Here is a 25,880-nt window from a genome sequence, read left to right as displayed (position 1 = left end):
TCCTCCCAGACCAGGGCTCGAACCCGTGTCCCCTGCATTAGCAGGCAGATTCTCAACCACTGCACCACCAGGGAAGCCCGAGAGCATTTTTATCATGGTATTTTTTTTTTTTTTTTAAACATCTTTATTGAAGTATAATTGCTTTACAATGGTGTGCTAGCTTCTGCTTTACAACAAAGTGAATCAGTTACACATATACATATGTTGCCATATCTCTTCCCTCTTGCATCTCCCTCCCTCCCACCCTCCCTATCCCACCCCTCTAGGTGGTCACAAAGCACCGAGCTGATCTCCCTGTGCCATGCGGCTGCTTCCCACTAGTTATCTATTTTACATTTGGTAGTGTATATATGTCCATGACACTCTCTCACCCTGTCACATCTCACCCCTCCCCCTCCCCATATCCTCAAGTCCATTCTCTAGTAGGTCTGTGTCTTTATTCCCATCTTGCCACATGGTATTTTTTTTTTAAATGCCTGGTGGGGTTGGATGATATGAAGGTGAAGGGATGCAGAAGGCTACATTTTCAGAGGATATATTGTACATCAGGAGCTGTTCTGTGCTTCACAAACTCTTCTTTCCTTAAAACCAGTCTTTGAAGCATATGTTTTAAACCACATTTTACTATTGAAAGAACTGAGTCAGGGCGTTAAGCAGCTTGCCCCAAATCGGAGAGGAAGTGACCAGGTGGGCATTTGAAGTAGATTGGCTTGTCTCTAGAGCCGGGGGTCTTCTACCATGGCTTACTGCCTTGTTTGCCCAAACCTTTGGTATCATCTCTTCTGAATTCAATGGTGACTGTTGCTTAGATGCAAAGAGAAGAAAACAAAATTTCAAAAATCAGCCATCCCTATCTAACTAAGGACAGTGATATATCATTTACATTATCTGCTTAGTCATCTCCACTGGTTTGCCAGTTCCTCCTGGGGTCCTCTGGTGGGATATGACACTAATTTGGAAGCCAACCTTCCAAGTCTGAGCATCATACCTTTGCAGGATGAAGGAGAGAAATCCCACTCTCTTCTTCATTATCCCTTTCCTCCCAGCCTCTAGCAAAGTACTACTTGCACAGTAGGTCTCCCATGAGTGATTTCTGATGATGACCTTGATGTTGCTACTAATGCGTTTGCCAGGGAGAATTAAGCTCAGCCTTCTCTTTTGCCTCCAGGAAAAGTTTCCTCTTTCATTTATGTTCAGTTATTACTTCTTTCTATCTTCCAACAAGCAATAATTGACCCAGATAAGATTTGGATTTTCAAAACAAGCTTCCTGTACTGCCTCTTTTCTTCCTTTTGGAACCCAATAGAAAACGAAAAGCAAAGACACAATCTTGAAATACCATATAGGAGATGTCAGTTAAAGCATTTATGTATTAATTTGATCTCTGTATTAAAGATCACAGGCTCACAGAATCTATGGCTCTGTTATTTAGTAAATAATGTATCTAGGTTTTTCAGCCTTGAGAGACCACTTAATCTTCCTGTTGCTGCTGGGCATGGCTGGATTATCTTCCGTATATATTCATACTTTACTTTGATTCACTGGAAAGAGCACTGGAGTGGGAGTTAGGTGATTTGAGTTTTACTTTCTGAGTTTAAGCACCAAACATTATTCATATTTGCATGCCTGGTGCCAAGGACAATATCAGCCAAATCTTAGGCACTCAGTAAATGTTTACTGAAAGATGTGTGATTTGGGGCAACCCTACTTGCTCTTTCTGAGCTTCAACTGCAAAATGAAGGGACTGGCCAAAAGTTGCTTCCTTTGATTCTGAAATTCTGTAAATGTTTTGCATTTGTAAATGTATTTCAGGTCTCTTAGTCATTTATCTTCTTAACTCCTTTGGTTGGTTTCTGGCACAAAAAGTGTAGTATTTAACTTTCTTCTTTAATCTGCCTTTCTTCTCCTTTCCAAACATCTCCAAGTCATGCTAATCCTGACAAAGTTTAGTTGTTTAGGTTTTGTGTGTCTTGGGTTATCTTGTCTTCATAAGGGTGGCAAAAGCATTCTTTTGTTTTCTACCTGCTGGAAGGCTCTCTGTGTAACTGGTCACCTCTTTTATATATTCAGCCTTAGTTTATTTGTTGACTTTTAAATGACCAATGCACACAATAGCAAAAATATTCGATAGTGGAAAATAAAGGCAGGGTGGTTCTTTGTCAACTGTGTCTTATTTAAAGCTCTGTAAATATAGTTAAGGTTTGGGTTTCATAGCCAGAATTCTTTCTTAGTAACTGTATGTAACATAATTTCACATACACCAACCACCATGGAAAATATCACTCACCTTTTATGGTCATGTTTTCACAACGGATTTGTAGGGTTGACTGTGACTTGGAAGAAAAATGTGACGATCCTGGCCATTTTTTTTTCAACCCACATCAATGGTGTAACGGACCTGTTCCTCAAATAACAATGTTAATCATTGATCGTATATTTGGGTAGCCTCTCTTAGTTCTCATTGATCAGGTAGGTTACATTACTCTTGAGACCTCATTTTTTTCTCATCTGTAAAATGGGGATGACAATACTCCAGTAGGGTTTTTGTAACGATGAAAGAAAATGCACATAAAGAACGCTGGAAGCAGTGGTTGGCTATAGTAAGCTGTCAGTAAATCAGTGAATAGCAGCTTTTCTTATATCATTATTATATTATAGAGGTGATTTTGCCAGAACGTTGAAGGAACTATCACAAGAAGGGCTTTGAGAGATCCATGTTCTGCCTCTAGTTAACCAGTTTACATAAAAATGATTTCAGAATTAAGTTGTTCTACATGGCAGTGGATGAACAACACTTGGACCAAAAAATATGGTATCAATTCAGATGCAGTAACAAAAACATAAGCTAAATCTCCTCATAAAGTGGGTGTTTTGCAACATGGTTTTTCTTTCCCTATTAGAGAAATATTTTCCCAAAGGAGGAAAAGAAGGTATGTTTGGGAAAGTGAAATGGCCAGCCACAATTATTTCTTAATCTGATATCATTGGTGATATTAATGGTAAGCAGCCCAGAACGAGAGCATTTCTAATATTCTACAGTTGTGCATAAATAAGGTGTAAATGGAAGAAAGATATATAATTACTATATGGAACATGATCTTATGTTCTATTTCATGGATTTATTTTTTTCATTCATAACATCTTAGAAATGCATATTTAATCCTGAGAGATTAAAAATGCCTATTGTTCTTTCAAATTGTTTGCTGCGTCCTGATTTTCTTTCCTAACTCAATTCCATTGAATATCTATGAGTTGTCACACTTTTAGTAAGTAATAACTGTGTCAAGCTGTGCTGACAAAATATCCCAGCATAACTGTTAATAAGCATTGTCATTTTCATTGTCATGAAACAGTTTAGCTAATGATTTATCTCTTATAATGCAGCACTTGGGGCAGATGTATGACTTGTCTCTTTAGCAAGTCAAGTAATTTCTCTAACAAAATGTTAAGCACAGATGGGCCATAAGCTGTCAGTTAACTATTATTGTGTCTGCATCTGCTTGCTTTCAATGCACTGTTTTATGTATTCAGTCAGTTACTTAGCTGCAGCTCCCTGAAAAGCTGAACCTACTCTGATTGGCAAATAAAATGTTCATTTGTCTCTTCTTCCTATTGTTTTGTTTTGGTAACACATGTCAGCAGCTCAATTACCCAGTTCATTAACAGCTCCCAAAGGACATGATGGCCAGCCCGTGATAAGAGGGCAATTGTGGCACATATGGTCAATAATGGCCTCTCTCTTGGCAATTGTAAATAAAAGTCACTTGGCCCTTTTCCTTTCACAAGAACTACTGTTTTCCTGTTCCCCTTCAGTGTGCAAATTACTTTTCTTTGCTCCCTGCAATCCAATCCCAGTAAACCAAAACCTAGCTTACTGCTTTTAGAGACACGGAGACTTTAGCACAGAGAGAGCTCTGGCTCTTAATTTTAATTATGACTGACTTTTAAGCTCTTGAGGGAGGAAAGTTCTTATCAGGGGAGACTATTCTTAGAAACCTGTTAGCTGACTAATTAGTTAACTAATCAGTTTTCCTAATTGAATAGCAACACATTTTCTTGGTGCTTTCCTCTCTTTTTCTCTTCGAAATACGCTGGTGGTGGTTACCACAAAGTTTCAAAAAGCCATTTAAAACAAATATTTGCGAGTAGAAATCACTTGCAGGGGTCAGGGAGGGAAGTGTGACTTCATCTTTGCTTGATGAGAGAGATTCATTTCGTTAAAGGGATTCTTGTTACACACACGTAAATCTCAAAATAAAGGGTTTAAGAAGCCACCGGGTTAATTTGGGTCACTGTCAGGGTCCCCAAAAGTAGTAATGATTCCTTCTTCACTTTATGCCTTTGGAAGGAGGTGCTGAAACAGTAGTTTGGTTGGGATTTTGTGGCTCCTTTAAGCAACATGTTGCTTGTGTCGGGGAAAAGAAAGGGCACAAACATGTTTTTACTTAAACACATCAACGAATACAGCTACTAAAAATAATCACTAGCGGGGCTGCAATAAATGAAGGACAAATAGCCTTTCTTTCTAGCTGTGTTGTTACAAAGGAGGCCTTTTAAGTGACTAATGGTCAGGTAGTGGCTGCTAGGAGAGAACTCCACCGGATTACATTTCCTCAGTGCAACGTGGATAGAGATCCAACACGCACCTGAAATTCAATGTTATTGGAACCTCAGGATCCGGGGTCTTTAGGGCCATGCAGCTCAATGCCTCGGAGGCAGCTTGGCCGTTCAGCCAGCCTCTGCTTGTCAGCCCTTATCTTAAATAAACACCCAATGGTCCATGTTGTGCATTTCAAGTCACTCTCGGGCCCTGGAGCACACGCGGCCCTCCTGGACTGCCCCCGCGGCCGGCCATATTCATAACCAATCTGTACTCTCCTCCCAGGGCAGCAGGGACTCGGGGAGTTGTTGAGTGTCAGGGTTTATTTGCGCTATTTTGATTAGCACCAACCTGGCAGGAGCTTATTTTCCTTCTAATGACCCCGTGCTGTGAGAAGGCGGCTTCCGAGGGAAGGGCTTGGGTCAGAGGGGAGGGGACCGGCGTTACGTTTCTGCAGCCCCCAAATGGGGACTGCTGGGCGGGAACAAGAGTAGGTGAATGGCTGGAGGGTCTTAATTAGATTTAGAGTTCTTAAAAAAACCTTTCCGAGAGCGAGCCCAGAATATCCTTGCCATACAGTGTCCTGCTTTTTTTTTTTTTTTTTTGCACTTGCTAAAGATTTTTGGGCTGGCAAATTGGGGGAGAAGTTGTAGAGGCAATAAAAGCAAAACAAGACCCTCTTAATCCCCCCCGCCCCCCCCCCCCCCCCCCCCCGCCAAGAGGTCACTGATCAGGTTATAAACTATCTCTCCTAGTTTATCAACGAACATGGTCACAATTACTCAAATCCTAGTTCTGAGTTAGGAATTCTGGAAAGTTCATTAGATAGCTTGAGAGTTCGTTAGGTCACACACGCTTTCTAGATCTACTTTAGGATTTTGTCGTAAATCTTTGGTTTGTTCCTTTCAGCGGGGGTCTCTTCTTTTTTTCCTTCTCTTGACGTATATACAATTTAAAAACATTAAAAAAATAATGTTGCCGATTACTTCTTAGCTTGTGAATTAATGTGGCAGAGAAGCTTCCAGGTGCTGAAGTCTCTCAACTGGCTTGGATTAACCCCTACTGTGCTTCCATTTCAACCTCCCCCTCCTCCCTCCTCTGGAAAAAAAAAAAACACCCAACCTCCCCTTTCTCATCCACTCTGGCTTTCTTTGTGTCTGCTCTCCCTGCCAGGCAGGTGTCAGAGCCCTGAATGAGGGTAAACGGTCCATTGATGGATCCCACAGATGGAGCGTGGAAATCGGTCGAATAGGCCTCGGCCACAGGCCATTTCTTGGGATCCAACAAAAGCCTCCAAATAAGTCAACAAAAATCCCAAAGATCACAAAGGGAAAATGTCATTTGTCATTTACTCTGGGTCTGTGAGGGAATATCAGACTCTTCCTGGTTTTCACCCGAGTAAACACGAGAGAGGTCATTCACATCTCTCTCAGTGTAAAAGGGCTATTTCAGATCAGAAAACAGTTAGTTGTCCCATTGTCCCCTTCGTGTTGAATGGTAAAACTCACAAACGCAGGAGACATTCTACAATTAGGCAAGTAAGTACATCCAACTTCAAGTTGACCCGTTAAAGACCTCATGGGATATACTTCTGAAATACCCTCATGCTGTCTGACACAGGGTGAAACCACCTCGTGGGGCTCTTAGGCACGATTTTTATTTTTATCTTGTTCTTTCATCGGTGAAAAATAGCTTTGAGTGCCGACGCTGACAGGTTTAGCTCGGAAAGGTTAGTACAGATGGGACGACCATCTGATTTGGTCTGAGGCTGTCTTAGAATAAATGACAGATGACCAAGGAAGTTCAGCCTCGAAATCTGCAGAGAGAGATTCCCCCCACCTCCTCCCGTGTCTGTAAATTGCATTGTGTTATATCTGGGGAAAACATAGAGTTTAAATGGTTGTCATGTTTTGATTCTTTAATTATTCAAATGAAAAGTCTTGCTGAGAAGAAAGACAGTTTGCCAAATGCGTGCTTGTGAATGATTTTGGTTCTCCATTTTTTGCCTGTCTCCCATCTCTGAATTATACTGGTCTGGAAACCAATAATTATAGAATTCCACGTGACTAAATCCCTATAAAATTGAGGTAAGATCTCATGTATAATAGCATTAACTAGGATGAAATATTTCCTGAGGCTATAGAAGAGGTCACAAGGGGTTAACGGACAAAGACATACTCTCTAATTCTGTAATTCCTTCTTTAATTAAACTTCATGGTTGGTCCGCTGGTGGTAATACTTCTGCCTTCTCCTCCCAGTTTGATTTGTTTCCGAAGGAAGAATTTGTAATCCTATGGGGTATGATTGTTGCCTATGCTTGATCTTTTTTTTTTTTTTCTTTAAGCAGAAAATGTCCATTTTCCCAAGGTTGATTTGGGGAGTTAATGTGAGATGATTGGGGTAACTAAAAATTTTGCTCCTAAGACCTAGAATTAGCTTAACATAGAAAAAGAAGAAATGAACTTCTTTTAAAATTAAGAATAAAGCACAGAGTTGAAACACTCAGGCACCTGGGTGAGAGGTGACATTTTCCCGGTGATCACGCTGAGGTTTCTGTTGAATAACTTGTGAATATCCCAACAGATTTCAAGTTTTTATTCCTGCGCTTTTGCCTAAAAAGAATTTGAGGTTACTTTACAGCTTGTGATATCCTTTCACTAAGGTGCCTTTAATATCAAAAAAGAAGACTTTAATAAAGATATAAACAGAGTGATCAGTTCAACTGCTTGTGAACAATAGTATTTTCCCTATTGACCCTGGATCTTAGAACTAAGGGTCTGTGATGATTATTAATGGAGACTGCACATGGTCAGACTGACTGCTTTAATTTCTTAAATTTGTTCAATATCTTGGAAAATTGATCCATTTCTTAGTGCTTTATTGTTGTTAAACAACTATACTTTGAACATATAAAGAATTCACTAAATATTTGTTGAATTAAATTCAATTGGGAAGTTGATTTGGCGTATAATATTGATTAAACTGTTGTATTTCTGTCAATTTCATTTGGTTCTAAGACGTTTTGAAAATTTGGGACAAATAAGAATAGTAGTGGCAATCAGCTAAATGATTTACATTGGGATTCCTGTTTTGGTGTGTTTCCGGTATTCCTCTTCAAAAGGACTGTGTGTGTGTGTGTGTGTGTGTGTGTGTGTGTGTGTGTGTGTGAGATAAAGAAACTCAACACCTATTTAGAACACTCCAGGCTAGATGAGAGAGAGTTCTCTGAAGTCCCATAAACCTGGGTCAAATCCCAGTTTCCCAGTTGTGTGACCTGAATAACCTCTCTGAATCTTTCCTTCCTCTGTACAGTGGGGTGAGTATTTACTTCACGGGTTTTTGTGTAGTTATGTAAGGAAAGGAGAGAATTTCTCCACCTCTCGGTAAGGTTTGCTCCAGGTTCATTGGTGACATTGAGTGAAACAATTGTATAAGTCAGAGAATGGATTGTGAAGGGGTTTTGGTAATAGAGTCAGTACTTTCAAAGTCTGATAAGAATATGGATTGGGATAAAATCTGAGAATTTTTATGCAATTAAAATAATAAAATCTCCACTTAAAGCACCATGTCTTATGTATTGATATGGATTTTCTTATGAGAACTATTCTGGAATTTCAAATTAGGGGACAATATCTCTAAAGAACAGTAAAGCAAACTTTGTGAAGGCAGGTGTAGAATGTGACTAAGCAACTTAAATGTATGAAAGTCTCCCTTTAATATGAAGGCCAGACAGTATAAATAGACTGAAGAAATTGTATTTAATCTAGTTGCTATATCCTGGCAATTTATTAACATTGAGATAACTGTCTTGCTAACACTTCGTGTAGTTTTCAAGTCATAGCTTAAATATTATTCACAGAAAAAAATATATAATTTCTCTCTGTCAAGCTGTCTGAAAGAAAAGCCTTGTTTTTACTTGGCTGAAATATTTAGCAAGATTAGATACTTGGTATCTAGTATCGAATTTGTTCCAGTATCTTGAGTAAAGTTAAATATGTAAAATAGAACTTCAACGGATTGATTTAATTTGCGCTATTAAAATGGGATTTAAGTTTTAGACTTGTTTTTGGTAAAAACTGAATGATTCAAATTTAGGACATTATTGTGAACCATGTTCTGTGTAAATAATACATTTTAGGGCTTCCCTGGTGGTGCAGTGGTTAAGAATCCGCCTGCCAATGCAGGGGACACGGGTTCGAGCCCTGGTCCAGGAAGATCCCACATGCCGCGGAGCAACGAAGCCCGTGTGCCACAACTACTGAGCCTGCGCTCTAGAGCCCGTAAGCCACAGCTACTGAAGCCCGCCTGCCTAGAGCACGTGCCTCGCAACAAGAGAAGCCACCACAATGAGAAGCACGTGCACTGCAACGAAGAGTAGACCCCGCTTACCGCAACTAGAGAAAGCCCGCGCGCGGCAATGAAGACCCAACGCAGCCAAAAATAAAATAAATTTAAAAAAAAACCAAAAAAATTTTAATTCTATTGAGTAGTATAAGAAATGGTAGTGTTTCCATCTTTAGAAAGAGCTAGTATTTCCTAGCTGGTAGATTAATCTAGGGTTGCTGACTGAACATTTTTTAAAGCCCACATCCTTTTGGAGTTTACAGATGGGGAAAAGTTAGAATTGACTTGTAAGGTTGTGGCTTCATCGTGTCAAAAATGATCAGTTGGTTCAGATAATTTTCTAGCAGAAAAATCAGGCAAATCGTTTCCTCAGTGTCTTTGAAATGATGCTATTTGGAGTTTTTCCTAGTTAGATGGAACCTTTGGATTGCTTTTGAATAAACAGTCTAGAAGTAAAAGTAGTAATTTGCTAGCTTGTTAAAGAAAAATTTATTTTTGGTGGTAAAGGCTGTGCTATTGAACTCAGATATTCTGAGTCTTGTTTATCACTGGCTGTTGGTGGTTCTTCATCTTTTTTTAAAAATCACAGTCCTCTTTGAAAAAATTGGTACTTATTCCCTAGAAAAATTCAGGCATGCAAGTACTTGCAAAAATTTCCAAGTAATTTTCAAGGATTCACAATCCCCGCCCCAAAGCTCATCTATAAATGGTAGTTGGGTGACTCATAAGAGCAGAATTTCCATTTTAAAGATGTAAAATGGTGGCAGAGAAGTGAGTTTTGGTTCAAAACTTAATTTTTCTCCTGTACTTCTATTCATTCAGCATGTATTTATTGAGCACCTATTATGTTCCAGCAGTAATTCTAGCAATGAACAAGGCAAAGGAAGGGTCTTGAGCTCATAGAGCTTCTATTCTGGGGGATGTTAATTGTTAAGATGAAACAGTGGTCTTGACCCTCAGAATTAACTCTGGTTGGTACTTGTACATCTAAGCAGCCCTTTTTCTCCAGAAACCAGCAATGATTTTGATTAATTGACCTGACAGTGCATGGCACATCATATTTACTTGGGAGGATTTACTAGCCCCAGAAACTCCCAAAGGAAACATGAAAATTTCCCCATACTATTATCCTAATGGGATCATAGTAAGAGAAAGTGCAAGCAAAGATTTAAGGTTCTCACAGGCAGAGGAGAGATTTTGGTCAGTTCTTAAATGCTGTTGAGCTTTTCACCTGAATTCACTTTAGACAGAAAAGTCAGGGCAACAGAAACTGGAAGCATGGAAGGAAAACATTTTATAAAAATTTATTTTCTTCTTAGGGGAATGAGTAATCTGTTTCTTGGGGAGTATATTATTTATAACTGAAAAAAATACAGGTGGAAGCAAGTTTTTGGATAAATTGTGGCAGAAAATATTTTATATACTTGGGAATTTTGAGGGGGAAGCGAATAATTAATCTGAAATATTCTGTAGAGAGGGTTCTCAAAGTGTCTGCCCAGGATCAGTAAAATCAGCGTCCATCACCAGGGAATGTGTTAAAAATGTGAATTCTCAGAGCCCATCCCAGACGTATGGAATCAGAAGAGGGGACAGTCATCTGGTTTTTAACAGGTTTTTCCAGTGATTCTGATGCTCCAGAGGTTTGAGAACCACTGCCCTACAATTAGGCACAAATTATTGTTCTTTTAATTTGGTTCACGTTTATTAAAGGTATACACATGTAAGTTGTATTGGCTGCTTTTGAAGTTTGTAATGCAATGAATGACGTATTTCTTAGCATGTTAATACTCCTGTAAAATATTCGCATACTTAAAGTCTATTTTTCTTTCTTTCAGTTAATACTAAAATTTCCTAAAATAAGATTTATATTAAATTAGACCATTTTACATTAAATTAGATAACATAATTGAAAAACCAAGCATAATGGCTAACATACAGTAGAGCATTACATATTATAATTCCCTTTTGCTTTTATGTACCAGTATTGGTTTTCTTTGCTTTGTCACATATATTATTAATTCACTCTCTTAATTTCACAGTATTTGAATGTGAATAAAATGTAGAAGTACTAAAATATTAGAAAACTTAAAATTATATTTGTGGGTTATTTTGGGTGTGTACCTTTTGGGGCAGCTTATAATTTATACTGAAGTAAAATGAAATTTTAAATTTCTATAGGGCAGAATTAAGTTTGAGCTTAAGAGAAAAGAGAATTAGTAGTATAGGAGATACTGCATTTTAGCATTGCTTCTAGCACTTCCTGCATTTCCCCAGGTTCTACCAGCCTGAGGGTGCAAATGAGTTACCTTGACATTGACATTAGTCATCTACAATTTTCTGTGTTTCTTTCCTTATTTGCTGACAGCACACCTCAGCCTCTTCCCCAGAGGATCCTCCAGTTATTTGGGAAGTTTTGAGAGCATTTGCATGTGTTCAGGGGCAAGGCTGCTCTGGCTCCCACGCTACACTCAGAGTCTGTGGCCTGGTAGCCCTCTGACAACCTCTGCCGCCGTCCTGGGGTCCAGGCCTCTGGGAGGGGGCTGCTCTCCTACCGAGAGCCTTATGTCTGGTGCATCCTCAAGCTGAAGAACCTGCTGTTGGCCAACAGGTGCTCTCTACTGTCACAACTCACAGACACCAAATTGCATCATTGATGCAAATTTCTACTTAATTTCCCAGCTCCTCCTCCTGTTTCTTGGGCACCTGCATACTAAAACGGGAAGATCTCCTTCCCTGATGCGTGCTCATACAGGCAAATTCAAGCTTTGGTGAGGAGGGGGCCTGTAGCAAGGCTGGCTTCAGGGACGTGTGGCCTATGCAGTCGCTCAGGGCCCCAGGTGCAGAAGGCCCTGTGCTCAGTTTTATGCTCTGTAGTTGCCATCTTGAAATTCGTGATAACTTGTGAACACGGGGCTCCTGCATTTTTATTTTGCACTGCGCTCCTCAAACTAGGCAGCGGTCCTAAGCCACTGCCTATCAGACCCAGACTCTGAACTTCTGTTTAGAAACAGTTTAGTAGACTACGCCTGCTTCTTCCTGAGTCTGTTCTTGAGATTTGCATTAACAATATCTAAACTCTCCTTAAAGCATTTCCTAATATCTGGCAATGAGATAGTAAATTTAACACGGTGTTTCTTATAGGAGAGGTACAGTCTACAAATTTATAGGAATCCTGCACTAGTTTACGATTATTGCCTTTTTAGATACGAAGTCAGTTTTGGAATATTAATTTTAAAAAAAAAATCACTTTTTAACAAATTTTTTCCTGGTCTAAAAGTTGGTGAAGATTGATCAGGAACCAAATTGAATGTGATTCATTTATTAGACAAGAACGGAGTACCCATTAAAGGCTAAGGACATGGGCCAGAAAAATGGAGTAAGGCCTGTCTCTGCTTTCTAAGAGCTCATAATGGGCTTAGAATGACAGATGCAGAGAGCAATTATTTCTGCCTGGGGGCCTTGGAGATGCGATAGGGGAAGAGATTAAATACCATTTAATAATGTAATACTGCAAGGAGGGGCTTTGTGTCAGTGGGAGGACATTGGGAATGTACTTTAGACTAGGATTTGAATCATTATAGCTTGGTCAGACTGGTTTTTTTTTTTTTTTTTTTTTTCATATTTTGGCTGCTCCAAGAAGCTTGCGGGATCTCAGTTCCTTGACCAGGTATCGAACCCGGGCCATGGCAGTGACAGTGCTGAATCCTCACCACTCGGCCACCAGTGAACTCCCCAGACTTGTTTTTCGATTCACATTTGATCACTTTTTTTCTCCTGTGCTTTTAGCCTCGGCACCCCAATCAGATGAAGGCTCGGACATCGACTCTGAACCAGATTTACCGCTCAAGAGGAAACAGCGCAGGAGCCGGACCACCTTCACAGCAGAGCAGCTTGAAGAACTGGAACGGGCTTTTGAGAGAACTCACTATCCTGATATTTACACTAGGGAGGAACTGGCCCAGAGGGCAAAGCTCACCGAGGCCCGAGTACAGGTACTGGCGTCCGAACATCCCCGTCCTGCTTAAACCCACACAGGAAACAAGAGTGTCTTCTCCTCTAAAGCATATTTCAGACCAAGAAAGTAAATATATCAGGAATGGTCCTTCATTGTGAATGGCAGCCTCTCACATTATAAAGTTCTTCCTTTCTCTCTCATTTCTTTCCTTCATATTTCGCCTTATCGTGATAACGACATCACGACCTCCTTTTCCGTTTTATTGCATGTGCTTGGTCCAAGCACCTCCTGCCAACACCCCCCCTCGCCCCCTGCCCCGCCATCTCCCCCAAGGTATGTCTGTGGTATACAGCAACATATTACTTTGCTAACCAGTCAGAAAGTTTTCCTTTTCCTCTTAATAGGTTGATAAGTCCAATTAAATTTATTGATGTGATGGCTGTATTTGGCTTCTTTTCTATCACATTATTTGATACAAGTATTTTATATGTATAGATTTAAAACTGTGATCCATTTAATTAGCTTTCTTTGTATTCTTAGTCTTTTTTTTTGTATTTATGAAAGTATACGTTCTTATTTTAGACTTTGGTTGTCATTACGAGGAGAATGTAATTATATCAGATACATCACACAGAGAAGGGTGTCAATTCACATTATTTATTCATCACTTCAGGAATCCTTGTTATGTACCAAGCACTGTATAGACTTTGGGGGTGGTACATAGATAAAAGCAAAATTTTGAGTGGTTACTCTGTGCCAGGCACTGTTCTAAATGCTTTATAAGAATTAATTCATTTACTCACCATCAAAACCCTAGGTTGGTGCTATTAATATCCCCAATTTATAGATGAGGAAACTGAGACTCAGACTATTTAAGTAGCTACCCAAAGTCATGTAGCTAGTAAGTGATCGAGGTAATTGGATTCCTCCCTATAGCCTTTCAATTATGAAGATGTGCAAAGTTATATAAGGTAAAATCCCTTCCTTTAAGTAAGTCTAGAAGCATTTCAATAACTGTATAATTTAAAGAACATTTAAAATTATCTTTTCAACTCAGAAGTGTTCTGAACCCTCTGGAAAGGCTACTTTGGTGTAACATGTTTCTATTGAGTGATAGAATAATGTTTCATTATGAATAATGAACTTTCTTCTCAAGGTAGTAAAGCATGGTTGGAAAGATTACAAATGCCTCAGGGTATCCTGGAACCCCTTACTGCCCCAGGAGTGAAGTTACCTTATCTGGAAATGTCATGTTATTGCCAGATACTTGACGTTCATAGTTAGAGTGAGGCTGGGGACTCAGCAGGGAACTAGGCAGTTGATGTGGTCTCCAGATTGATCGACACTTTCCCATAAGCATCTAACTACCTCTCCTATCACAGACTATTTTGGAATAGCCCCTTGTAGCCTGCAGAGCCAAGTCAGAGGGATTGTTTTCTTCAACTTGACTTTCTTTCTGATCATCACAGTGCTAGGAAAGTCAAGGAACACTAAGATGAATTAAGACAAATTTCTCAAGGAACTAGTGTTTAATGGGTAATAAAGTAAACACATAAATAATTTAAAAACAAAGCCGAGATGATAAGTGCGTTAGAGAGAGCTGAAGTGCAGTGAGAGTCGAGAAGAGGAAAGGGTGAGATCTTATTGGAGTAAACAAGAGGGGCTCATGAAGAAGGGAGGGTTCAGATGGCCTTTTGAGTTTAGATAGATATTCATTGGACGGGGAGTTTGGGAGAGTATTTTAGTAATACAGAATAATGAGCAAAAGCACAGAGAGTCGGAAGCACATGCGTTGCATATCAGATGACCTTTCATTTTTCACTCTAGTCATGTTGAGAACACAGTGAATAGTTCAATTTGGTTAAGGGTAGGGAGTGTTAGGGTGGCAGGAAGGAATATGATTGATTGAAAATCTATTTGCTCTCTTTGTATTCTTAGTGTTTATTTTTTGGTACTTATGAAAATGTTCATTCTTAACTTTGGTTATCATTATGGGGAGAATATGATTATATCAGATATAATGTACAGAAGTGTGTCAATTCATGTTATTCACTCATCATTTCAGGAATCCTTGTTATGTACCAGGCACTCTGTGGCGTTTAGGGGTGGTACATAGACAACAGCAAACTTTTGAGTGGTTTCTGAAGTAGGTCAGTGGCAGTGGGAACGGAAAGGAGAGAACTGCCTTGAAAGGTGGAATGTAGGCAACTGGTTGTGTGAGCTGGAGGTGGGTGCAAAGGGGAGTGTAGGGAAGAGTCACAGATACACTGGGGTTTGCAACACAAATGTTTTACAGCTGGAGCTATTCAATCCCTCTACCTATTACATTGGGATATAGTGCTGCTTCCCAGAAATGACCACCACTAACCACAAATCATGGTGATATTTATATATGTATATATAAATATCACGTTATTTTATAGTAATATATACAGTGTATGTATTATAATAAATATAATAATGCTACAAATATTACATATATCAAATCTATTTGCTTTTATTATAGTTCTGTGATCACCTGGTTTAAATGTAAAGTGAGGTCCATTCATTCTTCCATTCTTCTGGCAAACCTTTATTGAGTGCCCACTCTATTCCAGGATCTGGTCCTTAACCTCTCTGGCTGGCCAAGCCCACATACTGGGTCTGTCCTTAAGATAGATTGAAGATCAGTTCTGAACTCAGAGTCAAAAAATAAACATTGGCTGTAAAGAAATCAAACAAAGAGAGTGATGGAAAATTGAAAAGAGTGTCCTGTGTTGCTCTACCTCGTTCGTTGTTGCTTTTGCCAAAGGCAAGGATGGGGGGACAGAGTTAATCTCAACCGCATGCAGCTTGTACAGTGCCCGGCACTCGCATCTGGCTCAGTGAATGTCAGAGGAGAATAAGAATGGCCCATTAACTTCCAGAGGACATGGGATCAAACCAATAAAGAGTGGTTCATATTTTTCTATACAGTGACCTCCTCTCCAAAGCGGGGCCCTCATTAACCTAACAGCTGTCCTAATGTGGCTTTAACCCGGTGACTCTTTACATTCCTTATGGCTTCATTAGTTCCCTTGAGACACATCACGTCTTGCACCACAGCTATGATCTACAGCCTAACAAATTCCCTACAACACCCGGCATATGGATCTTTTACTTAACCCAGCAGGAAAAAGAAGGGAGTAGTTAATCACTGATTAAAATGCCAGAACAAAATCCTTTAGTTTTTAGAAGGATCTGGGAAAGCAGTAGCAAAGTCAACTCAGTTTGAGTGATAGCCAGAGAGTGTGAGTTATTTTAATTTGGGGCACCTGGGAAAACCCAGCACCAAACCCCCCCACCCCCAAAAAAACCCCCAAATGTGTCTACATTCCTTTTTTTTTTCCTCCCAGAGGGGGGGGGAAAAAAACTTCTAAACCCTTCTGGATAAAAATGAGACTAAAGCTTTAATAAATTAGACCTATGTCAGTATTCCATAAAAATTTGTTTAGATGGTAGCTATGATATATTTATCAGAGCCAAATCTGAGTACACAATCTAAGAATTATTGTACAGCAAAGACTAATTTGCCTAATTCACCTCCTGGGTAGCTGTTATTATGCAAATAATGGCAAGCACTAAAGTTTTGTAAGGGAGGATGACTTGCAGACATTTATGGTGTGTAAAAGTTTTAGTAAATATTCCACCTGAAACTCCAAGAAGTAGGCAAGTATCGTTCTCTTACCACCCAGGTAATGGAAGACAGGAAAGGAAGCTGCTTGTGGAAAGGCATTTAACTAGGAGTCAGAAGATGTGGGTTTTGGTCTCAGCTTTGCCAAAAGTGTTTTGTTGAGCAAGTCACAATTTTGCTGTAATCCTGCTGGACTTCAGGTTTTTAAAAATTTAAATATAAATTTGAAAATATGGGGTTTAGATCAGATGATCTTAGTCTGGGTCCATGGATGACCAGGATAATCATGGATGGACTTCAGGAGACCTGGGAAACTTGAGATTTGTGCACAAATGTTGTGCCTTTGCCTGTGTGTGTGTGTGTGTGTGTGTACACAAGTGTTAAATAGGGAGAGGGCCCCTAGCTCTCATCATATTCCCAAAAATCACCACCCCCTGTTCTTTCTTTCTTATTTTTTTGGCCATACCACACAGCTTATTGGATTTTAGTTCCCCGACTAGGGATTGAACCCAGGCCCTCAGCAGTGAGAGCGTGGAGTCCTAACCACTGGACTGCCAGGGAATTCCCCCCTGTTCTTTCCTTTAATTAAAAACCCCTAGGATGCACGATCTCTCAGGACCCTTATAGCATCAGTAATTTGTGATCCTAAGGGAAGCCCAGTGGTGGTTCAAAGCCATGTAACAGATCTGTATAGTTTAAAAGTTAAGATAGGTACGGAATATTGGCCCTGAACTCCATAATGAAGCAAAAATGTGGTCATCCTACAATTTTCTGCAGGAGTTTGCTCTTGGGATGTATAAAGATGCAGTTAAGTACGCTTTCATGTGTGTCGTGATCCTCTGACATTCACAGGAGAATGGCATTTCTCCTCATCAGCCTTGCCCATCCTTTCCCCAGCCTGCTCTCCATGCAGTGGTCAAGGCCGGGTAGCAGCAATGGTAAGAGGGCTGGGCGGGTGTGATATGGGAGAGAGGCAGTGGAGTGAGTGGGAAGGTCCAGGGAACAAGCAGCTTGTCCTGAATTTACCTACGTGGAAAGTACTGTAATTGGCACTTTAGTATCAGCTCTAGTATTTAATGAAACATTTTATAATCTTGTTGTGAATTCTCTTTCTAAGGATTAATGATTACATTCTCTTCCCATGTTTTAAATGGCATTTGAAATAACCCATCTGGAACAATGTAGGTTAGATTGCCTTTGAGGACCACACCAAAAATGTGAACCAGTAATTTATTGATGGGCAAAATTAGGCTTACACCATGGGGCAATTAACACTAATCCATGAACCTTGGAAGCAATTTGGACCTAAGTCTCCATTCAAGCCAAACTGGCTTTCAATTATTTGAGGTGTTATTTGGGTACTTTCCTGTTTGCTCAGGGGCACAAAAGGCTTTGGCCGTAGACCAGAGAGCTTAGAAAAGAAAGCAAGTCTCTAATTCTTGGATTTCTCAGTGTGACGTTTGTATTTAATAACTAACATTTACTGAACACAGTATCTCTTAGGTATTTTGCAAGCTTTGATTGTATTGTCTCATTTAACTGATTATATTGTCTCATTTAATCTTGTGAAGGAGTTTTTTATTTCTCCCATTTAGCAGATGAGAAAACAGAGACCCACAGATATTATGCAAATTGTTCAAGATCACAGAGGTAGTGAGGGATGGGGAAAGGTGGGATTCAACTATTGACTGGTCTGCACTGCTCCCATGTGAATGAAAAGTATTACCGTATTTCTTAAAATATTAAGTTTTTTTACAACTTTCATTGTTGAGAACAAATTGGTACTTATTTTACTCGTGAAGAGAAAAATTTATAAAAACCTATTCTTTTGTGATTCATTACCCTTTTTTCCCTAGTTATCATGATGTTATATTTTAAATTTTGCTTCAAAAAAATCATTGGATATTATATTACTCCAGAATGGATCTAAATATCATTTCCAAAAGCGTGAATATGACTTTGTAGAAGGGCTCTGAAGAGAGACGTACAAGTAGGGAAAGATGCAGGGAGCAGATGAATATGAACCAGGCTGCAGTTCATCAAATGAAGTAAAAACTTGGTGCGAGGGAAGGTTCTGATGTAGTGTGGTATTATACAGGCAATTGTAAGCAATTAACCATGCCTGGTAGTAGTTATCCACCAATGTATGTCTCCTGCCCCACTTTCTTACCATGCTAAGTGTGATGTGGAAGGCCAGGTAATGCTGCGTGGGGAGAGTGAAATCACATTGAATTAGAGATCGTAGAATGACATTTAATAGGTAGGTAGCTTGGTAAAACTTGTTCTTTCTGCCCTTCTGGCTAAGACATTGGTGGAACACTCATATTCCCCTCCAGAACATCAAAGGCCAGTTTGTTGCAATTGCTACTCTTTTCAAAACAAAGTTTCTCGTGATAGTAACAACTGAATCATAGATGCCTTCCACCCATTTTAGATGAACTTATTCAGTATTCTGCACTTACACATGCCATTCAGTAGATTATTCCTTGATTGTCTGTTAGGAATTAGAGAGACAATATTGGAAGAGTTGGGTAGGACTTCTGAGGGCCAAGGGAATGTCTTTCAGTCAAAGATGGGCTAATAACAGTACCCCAGGATCACTGTGCTTAGCCAGTTTGGGTACTTAAAATGAAGGTGATTTCAAGGGCATTTTTTTTTTCTATTAAAAATAGATGCTTATGAGTTTCAAAGCATAAAGAAGGCAAGGGCCATTTCCCATTTTGCAACTTCAGTATATTTTTCCTTTAGTGCTTCTTTTGGCAGTTTCAGCTGGTTCTAGGAGATGCAGAGGCTGGCAGGGGCAAGATGACAGAAAAATCTTGTTAAATGGCCAGAGACAGGCAGCTCCGTCTTCAGTAAGCCCTGCTTCCCTCAGGAATAGCCCTCTGGATTTATTTAGCCTAAATTTAAACAACATTTAAATTCCTTCCTTTGGGAAACTCTTAAAACTCCTGCTGAAGGTTTGTTTTTCAGTAAAGATTTGCTTCCCAACTATTTCTCTTCATCTTATATTATAGTTATAATATATACTGTATTGTAACTATAAGAATTTTTATCCAACTCCTGGTAGGTTTATTCTATGTCATCAATATTTACTTGTATTATTTTGGAAAAATGGAAATAAACCCCCAAAACTTTATACCCCTAGCCTTTTGGATTTAATGTTTTGAAGGGATTTGTAGTTATGATGTTTCTTCTAATTTATTATCTGAGCAAAGACATTTTTGATTTAAAAAATTGGGTTATGGAGGAGTTAGCATGAATGTAAATCAAAAGTAGGTTAAGACTGATGGAGTAACCAGGAAGAGCCCACCCAGTGGATAAATCAAATTTGGTTTACTTATCTAAAAGTCACAGCAGGAAGTTGGCACAGAGAGATTGGCAACATGCTCTGATAATGTCAGAAGTGCAAGCTTCTGAGTTCTTCATAAGGGATCTCACCAGTAGATTTGAAGACAGTAAGTCTGAATGAGTGAAGTCACATCAGAACTTTTGGAAATTCAACTCTCCTCCCAGCCTGGTACATAAAGCTGAAGATGCACTGCACATGGGTTGGTCTAGATACGTGTGGGGAGGAAAAAAAAAAAAAAGATCACCTGAGCCAGGTGTGCCTCATTAATCTGGAAGTTTTATGCTATAAAATATGACACAGTCCGTGGTATAGTACAGTGCACTCAGGCATGAAAACAACCCTAATTTCTTACCCCCAGCCTCCTCAGGCTAACCAGCTTGTTCCAAGCACTTCCCTGAAAACAGTTTTCTTACCCTGATGCCTTTGGGGGTCGTGGTAACAGACGCTTAGGCTTGCAGTGAGAAAACACAATTGATGCAGACCTGAAATTGAGTGCTGTCAATGGTTCTATTATCCCAGGTGGCAATTTATTAAGTTAAGTAAAACTCTAATTCAATTATGTATCAACATGGGAAAATATTGACTTCCCTTCTTTTCCTGTTGGAAACTTAAGGAGTGTTAAATGTTAGTGTTCTGAGGAAGTTCAAACAGCTTTCCTTACAACTGTCTTGCATCATGGTTAGAGATGACCAAACTCTTTTCCAGACAAATGCTTGGGTGACTGGCAAAAGTTTAAGCAGATGCCTTGGCAAAGTATCTGTTAAACTGGGCTTTCTTGCTGCAGAAGGGAGACATTCCTCTCTCCACTCTTTTAAAAATTTTGTGACTTGAAATTTACATTTAAGTTGTATAATTGTTAACTTTGTTCTATAAGGAAATCAAGTCTCAACTTTTCTTAGACATGCTGGTCTCTTGTGTCTCTTCCAACTGGCGTGACCACTTTTCAAAATCATATCCAAGCTTTAAAAGGCGTTGAAACTTCGTCTCCACTCTAAACTTCTCCTGATTTCTCTGCATTTTCGAACATGGAGTTTCCACCTCCTGTGAGCAGTTATTTTGGTGACCTTGATTACTCTGTGAGTTCCTAGAGGAGGAGACAGTAAGCGACTTGAGTGCAGGGATCCTATCTTATCCACCCCTTTAGCCCTCTGTTAAAAAGATAGGTGCTTATAGCTGCTGTTGAAAGAAATAATAAATAAACCCACTATTTAAAAGAGCTTCATAGATAAAATGCTTTCCTTTCTTGAAATACTTACCTCTTCAGCATCTATTTCCATGAAAATCAGCACAATGTCTCACACTTTGGAAGGGATGGTAAAATAGCTCCATTTATCCTTCTGGTTAATTTATATGACTTTCCAGGAATTGTGCACATAATGTCCATAGAAATACAAACACATTGATAAGACTATAAAAAACAAGGGTTAGTGTGATAGGTAAGACCAAATTAGGACACATGTCACGCGGGGGCCAAACAGACTCCTGGATCCTCTCCATTATGCCGCGGTACATGAAGGTGGGAGGGTGCTTATGGTGATGGCAGGGAGTTCCCGTTGTTCCCATCCCTGCTTAGCCATCCCTCCCCATGGTCACCCCCGGGCTCGTGGGGGCTCTGCAGGACCATGGAAGGCCCTCGAAGTCCCTCTACTGACCCCTGACATCTAACTCTCCTTTCTTCCCTGACAATACAACCCAGAAGGTGGAGGGCTCTTGTGTCTATTTGCCCTGTCAGTAAGGGGCCTTTAATCTGTTTTAGCATGAAAAATTCATTAAGACTGTACTATTATTTCATCAGTGAAATCCTCAAATTTTAAATTAAATCCATAGGTCTGGTTTAGCAACCGCCGTGCAAGATGGAGGAAGCAGGCTGGGGCCAATCAACTGATGGCTTTCAACCATCTCATTCCGGGGGGATTCCCTCCCACGGCCATGCCGACTCTGCCAACATACCAGCTGTCCGAGACCTCTTACCAGCCCACAGCTATTCCACAAGGTATGGAGGAATGGAGTCGGGGGTTGAGATGCAACTCCCAATCTTGTTCCTTGCTGCTTAATTTATGCAGTGAAATCTTCTGCGGTGTCCTTGTGGCTGTTTGTATGTTCATTACATTACATCAGGTTGTCCTGAAAGTATTGATACCTGTCACATTTCAGAAACATAGGTTGTTCTGTGACCTGTCTGAATCTCTCTAGATAAACTGTGTTGTAATATAATACTGTTTCAGTATTTTAAAACAAAACAAAACAGCATCCCTACACAAGCATGCAATTTGCTTTTCATTTGTTGAAACTTTACATTTATACTCCAGTCTGCAATTAGCTGAAGTTCTGTGATGGCTCCTAACTGCAGTAGGAATAGAGGGAAGGTAAGCTTTGATAAAAAGTCCCTCTGTCTTAGTGCATAGAGACGAATGGGATAAATGATAAAACTAAATTAGTTTGCATTATGAAAGATAGCATTGCAGGCATTCGAAACTATACTATCACATTAATGTTCAGGTGCTTTGGAAGTATATTTGATAAGAAACTTGAGACTTGCAATTCTTACATGGGTTAATCCTCACGTGATTAATAACATTCACTACCAAAATAAGTTTGTTCGCACTGTTGATGTGATTTCTGCATTTCTGTTCTGGGTGAGTGTGCATTGAAAGTACGTAGATAAATTATGTCCTTGCACGTATGTGCAGAGATGTGGCTGTATTTGTTATGAGTGGCTCTAGACCTGCGTGTCAAGAAGGGCAGTTTGAAATTTACATGTGGCTGACCAGGATATACTGCTGATGGCTTGGTGACTGTGAACTTTTGTACTGAACTTTCTCTGCTGGCCTCCAAAGGAGATTTATGGCTGATGACCTTCTTCCTTGCAGCCGTGTCGGATCCCAGCAGCACGGTCCACAGACCTCAGCCGCTTCCTCCAAGCACTGTACACCAAAGCACTATTCCTTCCACCCCGGACAGCAGCTCTGCCTACTGCCTCTCCAGCACCAGGCATGGATTTTCCAGCTATACAGACAGCTTTGTGCCTCCATCCGGGCCCTCCAACCCCATGAACCCCGCCATTGGCAATGGCCTTTCACCTCAGGTCAGTCCCGTGTTTCCAGACAGACGATTTGCTGTATACCAGAACCAAATAGTCAATTCCCCGAGGCAGTCATATAATGAATTGCCAAATTTAAACCATAATGTATTCTTTATACAAGCCACATGATTTCAGTTTTCTAGTTTCCTTTCTCTCCACCCTTCCTACGGGCTGTATCAAAAGTTGTAGCTTAGACTTAAAATCCAAGTGACTTTTAATGTAATCACAGAGATTTTATGTTATACTTAGTTGTCAAGGCATTCATCTTCTCCACTCCTTGTTCTGGGTTTTGGGTAAGAGGTTCACACACATTTTTTTTTTTTAATGGTATTTGGTCAGCTGATAGGGTTGTGAGCAAGAACACTTAATAAGAAAACACCAAAGCTTTTATACAATATTTGGAGAGGAGGTTAACAAGTTGTGTGGAGAGAGACCCAGCTGATGACTACAGAACTCTAGGATAAATGAGTTATAAACGCACAAATTAGGAGAATTACCGCTCTTTGGGAATATATAGATATTTGAATGTTGTAATTGTTTTTCTAATTTGCATTGGACTCTGAGCTTTTCTTGAGAGATTATATTAATAAATTGCCTCGATAATTGCATGTCAGAGGGTTGGTTAAATTTCCTACATGTGGCATCTGTCTGAGGTTGACATTATTAGCAGTTGTTTAAATATAGATCACTTGATTTTATTAGAGAGCACTTGGCCCAGGTGGCAAGGAGAGCTGCCCGCTGAATTTGGAGAAATGTCACGAAGGGGTTGCAATCTATAATTGCAATCGAGAATCTCTTCAGGGCTGAGAGTGAGAGTTTTAACAGCTTTATCTTTTCTTAACCCCCTTTTTCCTCTTGGTGGTTAGAAAAACAGAGAGAAGCTCAGAATGACACAAATGAAAAGTGAAAAGACAATTATACTCAATTACACACTAATCACTGACTATCACTGCTGCCTAAACACCAAGAGGGCATTCTAATAGGCAGAAAATGAGATTTTAATGGCACAAAGGGTGGCCAAAATGACGACTCATATATCTTCGCCTTCTTCGTTTTCTTCAACTTGTGGTTTGCGTCTTGGGAGTGGAGTTCCTGGGCTCTGCGCAACGGTGATAACTCTGAGCAGCTGAAAAGTTCAAAGCCGTTGGAGTTGAAAAGAATGAATAGCAAAGGCAATGAAATAAACATTTCTGCCTAAAGGCAAAAGTTCATAAATCCTTTTTTGTAACAGTGAATGTAATTAAGTTTCATAGATTCCTATAGCACATCCTGGGATGAAAAATAAGAGGTGGCTTTAAGCCTCAGCTGAAAAATAACAACATGAAAACAATGGACGTGCTTCCTACAGGACTTTAATACATTTAGTTTCCAAGTGCTGGCATCTGTGAATGTGATTTTGCATGAAAATCATGGATTTATATTAATAGATTCATCTTTAAATGTCTGGATCTATAGCATAGAAGCTTCTTCCACAGTTTAGAAGTAACATCAGAAGTAGTTATCTCTGCAGTTTTATAAGTCATTTGGGGCCATAGAAGAGCTTTTTATGAACATGATTTAGTTGAAAGTTTGCATAAAAGTAAACTTCAGCTCGAACCACTTCTGTAAGGTGAGACCCAGGATTCTTCTGGCATTTCTTAGTGTTCGAGCATAATAAAAATAATGACACGAACCTGTATTCTCTAAGTGAAGCTCCTAGTTTCTTGTATTATAGATGTCTGCTCTTGTAAGTTATAAGAAGTATAAGTGTATTCTACTGTGTTATATACGTGGAGGTACTAGCACTTGACCTTGAAACTGTTAATCCTTGATTTCAAGAAGCCTGGCTATGATTCCAGAGTTGGCGGTAGGGTGGGAATCATTCCAATATCAAGCCATGGAAAATTCCACAGGCAACTTCTCCTGTATTTCTTTACTATGCTCTTACACATTATGTTAACTCCTCACTTATTAAATTGCAAATATCCAGGACATTTTGCATTTCTACCATATATTTCCTCCTCAGCCCACCACTAGGAACCCATGTTGTCTGAGTTCTTGTAGCATCTCCAGTGAGTTAGAAAAGAAACGAATAATATGAAGCTCCTCCTTATTTCCTTAGGCAAAGTTGGAGAAAAAAAGGCTGAGTGAATCAATATCTTGCCAGACATATTTACAAAAAGATGGAATAGGAACATTAGGAGAATTGGGAATTAAAACTCAGATTTCTATAGCCTTTAAGATTTACCATTTCTCAGGAATGCCTCTATTTAAGCAAGGTGGGGAGGTGTGCATTACCCTGTTTTTGATCGTTTGGCTTTATTAAAAATATCGTAAAGAAAATTTGAAGAAAAGGGTGTAACAGCTGGTTTACCTGTTAACTAAAGAAGAGAGTAAAGAAAGGGCGGTCATGGCTTAGTCTTTTTGCTTGCTATAGAGAAGTGCTTATTAATATACTGGATCATATAATATTAAAAATGGAACTAATCCTGCAGCTGCCATTTCTCTTCTCCTCCAACTTTTCCACTTCCTCTGTCTCTATCTGGACGTCTAATATGCAGACAAATCAACTGAGGCTCAGAGAGCTTGTGGTCACAGCGCTAATAGTGAGAGAGCTGGGACTGGACAGAGGATTCCCAGCTCCTACTCTCGAATCTCATTCATGATAGCACCCAGCTGGGTGAAGAGCAGACAGGTTTCATAAAAAATAGAGCCAGGGGCCTTATTCATATTTTAAAATCATTTTATAGAAACTAGTTTTCTAAACTTTGGATTTGGGTTAATTAACACTCTTTTTGCTAATGCACTCTTTACATGCTTTTTTGCTTTACACATTTTTCTTATCAATCTTTTAACTTCCCCCAATAATAAAAAGTACTTCATGGTTATTGTAGAAAATGGAAAAAATTTTAAAAA

At 39.6% G+C, this 25,880-nt stretch overlaps 1 protein-coding gene across 2 annotated transcripts in view; it reads left to right on the top strand.

Annotated features, from left to right (window-relative positions):
- Positions 1–25,880, top strand: part of PAX3 (paired box 3) — a 92,052-nt gene that overhangs the window by 50,548 nt on the left and 15,624 nt on the right. For both annotated transcript variants that reach the window (XM_061205308.1, XM_061205316.1), the window contains exons 5-7: positions 12,731–12,936; positions 21,731–21,896; positions 22,774–22,988. In XM_061205308.1, the coding sequence (XP_061061291.1) occupies positions 12,731–12,936; positions 21,731–21,896; positions 22,774–22,988 (587 nt within the window). The remainder of the gene's footprint in view (positions 1–12,730; positions 12,937–21,730; positions 21,897–22,773; positions 22,989–25,880) is intronic.

The sequence above is a fragment of the Eubalaena glacialis genome, chromosome 1 (genome assembly GCF_028564815.1).
Source record: "Eubalaena glacialis isolate mEubGla1 chromosome 1, mEubGla1.1.hap2.+ XY, whole genome shotgun sequence".
Taxonomy (NCBI): Eukaryota; Metazoa; Chordata; class Mammalia; order Artiodactyla; family Balaenidae; genus Eubalaena; species Eubalaena glacialis.
The sequence above is the reverse complement of the archived record's forward strand: the minus strand, read 5'-3'. Positions and strand labels throughout refer to the sequence as shown.